This window comes from Chinchilla lanigera, unplaced genomic scaffold (genome assembly GCF_000276665.1).
Source record: "Chinchilla lanigera isolate Chin_1 unplaced genomic scaffold, ChiLan1.0 scaffold00032, whole genome shotgun sequence".
Classification (NCBI taxonomy): domain Eukaryota; kingdom Metazoa; phylum Chordata; class Mammalia; order Rodentia; family Chinchillidae; genus Chinchilla; species Chinchilla lanigera.
The window spans coordinates 11,413,492-11,419,664 of record NW_004955433.1 but is presented as its reverse complement, the minus strand read 5'-3'; the positions used below and the strand labels follow the sequence as shown (position 1 = coordinate 11,419,664).

The 6,173-nt window shown below is 34.4% G+C and overlaps 1 protein-coding gene across 4 annotated transcripts in view; it reads left to right on the top strand.

Annotated features, from left to right (window-relative positions):
* The window catches only part of Rpgrip1l (RPGRIP1-like), a 102,478-nt gene that overhangs the window by 4,317 nt on the left and 91,988 nt on the right, over window positions 1-6,173 (top strand). For all 4 annotated transcript variants that reach the window (XM_005388309.2, XM_005388310.2, XM_013516223.1 and 1 more), the window contains exons 3-4: window positions 788-932; window positions 4,485-4,783. In XM_005388309.2, coding sequence (XP_005388366.1) covers window positions 788-932; window positions 4,485-4,783 — 444 coding nt within the window. The remainder of the gene's footprint in view (window positions 1-787; window positions 933-4,484; window positions 4,784-6,173) is intronic.

Here is a 6,173-nt window from a genome sequence, read left to right as displayed (position 1 = left end):
TTTTTTGGTTTTTCTCCGGTACCGGGAACTGAACTCACGACCTTGCACTTGCCAGGCAGGCGCTTTTGCCGCTGAGCTAAATCCCCAGCCCTCAACTATTTATTTTCTATAAGCTAATATCTGCAGGTCAGAAAAACATCTTAATCAGGTTTTGTTCACCAAATTATTATAATTCTTCCCTTTATAAAGGATAAATGTTTTTAGGTACTCTATTTTTCTTTCTTTCTTACTTTCATTCTTTCTTTCTTAAATTGCTGGGGATTGAACCCAGGACCTCATACATGTTAGGCAAGCACTCTGCCAGATTCCCAGCCTAGATATACTGACTTTTCTGACTTGAATTTTTATAACATTATCATATAAATGCTGAAAATCCATTGAATCGGAGTTCTACCTTATATTCTGAAACGATGATTACTTAAATACATTTTTTAATCAATACTGTTATTGCCTAAATCTCTGATAATGTATATAAAGATTTTCTTTGTTTGTTTTGTTTTTCTTCCAGTACCAGGAATCAAACTCACAACCTTGTGCTTGCCAAGCAGGCACTGTGCCACTGAGCTAAATCCCCAGCCCCTGTATATAAAGTATTAATCACAAAGATTTTTATTCTCACCTCAATTCATTGATGTAAACCATGCTATAGCATTTGCTAAAGGGGTCTTAATTTTAGGTCACAAAGAAGAAAAATCAGAGTTCATGTGATTATTTTATTGGCAACAGTTATCATTTTTAGAGACTATTCTAAGTAATCCTACAATTAATTACCTTGGCTTCTTTTCAGAAATTTCAACAACACGGACAATGAAGTCTTACCAGGCAGTGTCACGTGTCAGTCGTGAGGAACTAGAAGACAGATTTTTGCGTTTGCATGAGGAGAACATTTTACTGAAACAACATGCCCGTAAGCAAGAGGATAAAATTAAAAGGTTATGATAAAAAGCTTTTAGCTTTTTTTCTTGACTCTGCAGTGTTTGGAGAATATCCTTTTTTATAAACTTAATTGAAAACCCAACCTTCAATCTTTTCTGGAATAGGCAGTTTGTAAATAAATAGAATTTTTAAAAATGGAAAATCTTACAAACTAGAATAATAAACCAGAAAGATTGTGAATGTTTATTATGTCTGAAGTTGCTATTTGAAAGAAAAGAGCTAATCATGAAAAGGGCCTTGAGTATATCATACCTCTGAATACCTTTTGGTTTAATATTTATAGTTTAATAAGTAAATGGCCAAAGCATCTCTTTGTTAAATGTCAGGTTTTTGAAATGAAAGTATCAAAAAGTAATTAGCTATTCCAAGTTGTCAGAATGCATGTTCCCTTAAGATTTGGGATTTACTATTGAAAACATCACCGTCTTGTCTTCTTTTGTTTTGTTTTAAGACAGAGCTCACTAAGTAGGTCATACTGCCCTTGAACTCAATATGTAGCCTAGTTTGGCCTCAAATTCACAGTAATCTTCCTGCCCCTGCCTCCCAGCTGCTGAGATTACAGGCATGTACCACCACTCCTGTCTGAAAACATCACTTTAATCTCTGGAATTTATTTAACTTTGCTTGCATTAGTCTGGATTCTGTATTTATTTTAAAGTAGCTTTATTGTTTCTGAGAAAAAAAAAACCTTATAACTTTTGATTTGTATGCAAAAATAAATTATGCAGAAATAATATCAAGAATAAATATCTTTAATTATTATTGAAAGCCAGGCATGGTGGCACATGTCTATAATTCCAGCACTGGGAAGCTGAGGGAGGATTGCCATGAGTTCAAGCCCCACCTGGATTACCTAGTGAGTTCAAGGCCAACCTGGACAGAGCAAGACCTTGTCTCAAAAAACCCTGTCTCAAAAAAAAAAAAAAAAAATTATTATTGAGATACACTGTGCCTATCTCGTGAATATATAGCATTAAAAACACAAAAGTATATTCACATTTGTAAGCATGAGCAAGTCTATATTCGCATTCATATTCTTTTTTTTTTCTGGTACCAGGAATCGAACTCACAACCTTGTGCTTGCCAGGCAGGCGCAGTGCTGCTGAGCTAAATCCCCAGCCACACGCATTCATATTCTAAAAGTGAAATAACCATTGAAAAAAGAAGACAGAGTTTTTTTCTGCTTAGAGTTCATCTAAAGAAGTGATTGCAGTACACCTTCTACTCTGTGGGCTTTGTTTTAACAATCTTCTGATCTGTTGAATTCAGCCCTTTGAGCTGGTTTTTAGGTCCAGAAAATACCATTTTCAAGACTGGCCTGAATTCCTTTCTCACCAACAGCACACCCATTTCAACTAGGCAGAATTAGGCATGTATTCTATAACCGCTAAATTTTTTTATTTTCTTCATAAGCCTAGTTGGCCAGTGAAAGAATTGAACTAATAATCTTGACCTCATTAGTAATTTGTCCTAGCCAGAAAATAAAAAACAATAATAATGAACTACACAGTGGGAAAAGAACTGGACAAGGAATCAAATTTTTTGCATGTGTCCGCATACCTCTTTACCATTAACCTACTATATATTCAAGCCAGTTAACCTTCTGGGATTTCATTTTACTCAGCTATGGGAGTAGCAGTCTATTGAACACTTTGACCCAAAGCTCTAAACTCCTTCTCAGTCTTACACCACTGACAGTAACCTACATACTTGGGTAAAACTGTCTTTAAATTTATCCCTAAAATGTAATTAACATCGCTTTCTTTCATATAAATATAGACTGTGTAACCTAGTTTAAGTACTAATATCATAAAACACTCAAATGGAAAGTATTTCTGTTACCGGACAAACACATTCTATCTTACTTTTCCAAACAAAGTTTACTTGAATACCATATAATGAATTTAAAGACAGTGTTGAAATGTTTCTTTGGCCTTAAAAATTAAGATTATTTCTCTTCCTTCAGATGTTAATTACCTTCTCATATTAAATCTGTACATTTGTTTTGAATTTAATCTATATTTCTGTGTGATAGTCTCTTTATAACGAGATTAAACTATGAGATAGATTCAACTATCTCATTTGGATCACTACTTTGTTTTTATGGGTAACACCTTGGGAGGGGCTCAGCACCTAATGAGCAAGGTAGAACATGGCTCTGTTGGACTGTGATACCTGGCCAGATTTCCCAGTGATATATCGTTCTCTGGATTAGGTGGAAAAGGAACTAATCCATTGATTATTTTACTAGGATGTTTGTGGTACCCTTGGATCTTGGTTTTTATTATCCTATATCCCTTATAAAGCATGCTTAATGGATGTGCCTCAAGGGAAACAGAAAACAATCTTAACTGATTATGTTATGCATAGCTCTCCCTGATGCCTCATGCTGTAGGCTGAGTAGCCAAAAGTGTAGATAGACATATATTACTACCGCATTTACAGAGGACTGTGCTTACAAGGAAAAAAAAAAAAAAATTCTGTGACAGCCCAAAACTATTAAGGACTTTTTTATTTCACTTTTGTTCTCTTAAGTAAAAGCTTCTGCCCATAACCATGGTAAAATAAAGCAAACCCCATTTAAAGAAAAATGAAGTGTGTTTTTATTTTCAATCTCCTGTCTGGGTCTTTATAAAAATAGATTCACTATAAACTAGAATCAGCCATTGAAGATGTGCGACCAATTTTGTAAAGTCTTGAACTTGTGTCTCTCATCAAAGCCACCTTTTCTTTCTTGTCCTGCCAAGATTTTTCCATTCACTGTCAGACATGTTTTCTGTAGGTGTATATTACAGCACCCCCATGTGCCCTTTCTGTCTTTTGTTCTGTCTAACCAGTTTTTATCAAAACTTGAAAGAATCAAAGGTATAAACTCCTGAGGTATCAGAATTTATGCACACTTTATGTCTAAATTTTAAAATACCATTGAGATAATACTAATATTTGTGTCTAATTATTTTCTACCATTAAGTATTTATGTTCCTTGAGCACTAAGCAATATTTAATAGCATATTTTGGTTTCTTTGAAAGGTTTCATTTGGACTTTACATGTGTGCATCTATGCATTCTAACAATTTTATATGTATAATTTGTCTTAATCCTTCAGAAACTGAAAACAGTATATTACCTAAATGCTGTACAGTCTTAACACACTTTTCAAAAGTTTTAACATACTGTGGATTGCAGATATAACCCACCACATCCTCAATCTGTAACTATATTTAAGTGCATACAGCATTCCTATATAAGGTCATGCGTTAAAAATTGCATTTTGGGAACATATGGAGTAAATATGTGTCCTCTCTTTACTAACCTTAAATGATAAGCCTTAGGAAACTGTTATTTGTCAGTGCTATAAAGCAGATTGTTGCCCAGTGGTTTCAATTATCATCAAAGGATTCTTCACAGGCAGTAATAGTTACATCAAAACCTGAAATTTATTATTCAGGTTCTGCACTGAAGTCTTCACAGTGATTATGTTCCTTTCAACAGAATGCATTTTATGCTGACTTCTCACATTCCTTTTCATCTTTTTATTATTTCCCTAGAATGGCCACCAAGTTAATACGGCTAGTTAATGACAAGAAAAGATATGAGCGGGTTGGTGGCGGCCCCAAGCGGCTGGGACGAGATGTGGAAATGGAAGAAATGATTGAGCAGCTACAAGAGAAAGTGCATGAGCTTGAAAGACAAAATGAAGCCCTCAAAAACAGATTAATATCAGCCAAACAGCAACTTCAAATCCAGGGTTACAGGCAAACTCCATATAATCATGTACAACCTCGCATTAACACTGGTCGTAGAAAAGCAAATGAAAATGCAGGCTTACAGGAATGTTCCAAGAAAGGTAAAACAAGGCTTACATCAAATCCTAAACTTATGTCTTATACAGTTTTACAGAGATACAGTTTTCTTTCTATAATTTTCATATTTTAAGTATCCTTAAAAAGATAGGAAAATCATGTTTTGCCTTGCTTTTTTGACAAAATCATAATACTGTCATGAAGATCATTTTATTTAGCAATCACCAGATTGGGCCGGGAATCTAGCAGAGTAGCAGAGTGCCTGCCCAAAATGCCTGAGGCCCTATGTTCAATCCCCCACACTGAAAAAAAAAAGATCACTAGCTTATTCCCAAATTTGTTTAGTAAAACACTCAACATAACTATTCATGCTGATATGAAACGTGCAGAATGAAGTAAAATTTGAGCTGAGCTGAATCTGAGTTTTTGTATTACAGATGGAAATTACATCAATTCAGTCAAGGTAGGAGACTATCTAGTTGGGCTTTATATATGATCACACCTAATTTGAAAGATCACATTTAAGTTCTTCACTCAGAGGCCTTTTATGAAATTTGCAAAATTGTTGAAATCTTCCCCAGCATGACAGTGAGATGTGCATAAAATGTTGGGTTCTTCCTCCATGTGATAGCTAGTGTCCTCGGACAGGTCACCCAATCACTCTGAATTTGAGTTAGCCTTACATACAAAAAAAATACTGAAGCAAGTCACCAGAAATTCTTTTCCGTGTAAAAATAGTCATAGTTCAATCACTTTGTTCATTTTGAACACATATAACCTACAGCCTATCCCAATTACAAAGCAGTTGAATTGCATAGAAAGGACTCAGTATCAAACCTAAATATTTCTAATAAAATTTCTTTTTACCCACCAAAAAACCTTATTACACTGGAACTAAAAGTAAATATTTTAAGTTTTTAAATTTTCAACTACTGAGAAAGTAAAATATGGGCTCTAATTGATTTTTGTTTGCAATATGCTTCATGTAAAGATCAAACACCTTTGGAAATATAAAAAAAAAAATCATGTAAAACTTTAGCTTCAATTCATTGAGAAGGAAAAAGATACCATATGAACAGAAGGGGAGAAAAATTTGTTTTCATTTTCTCTCCAAACCAAACTGTTAACACTATCTGTTCCCTAGATAGAGATCCTTTGAAGTCAATAAGGCCTTCACACAGGCAGAAGGCAGCTGCAGGATGAAAGGGCTTGACTGTTCCTAGCTATGTGGGATTGCAGTAGACTGTGAATATGACCAAAGTAAGCATAATGAAATATAAATCAGAAAATACGTTCTGCCTTTAATTAACTTTCTTAATATGGAAGAGAGCGTTCGACCTTTCAACCTCATTTTCCCCATTTATAAAATTGTAAAAGTGATAATAATACCAGCTAAGACATCAGGATATTGTAGCTCCATAATATATATATATA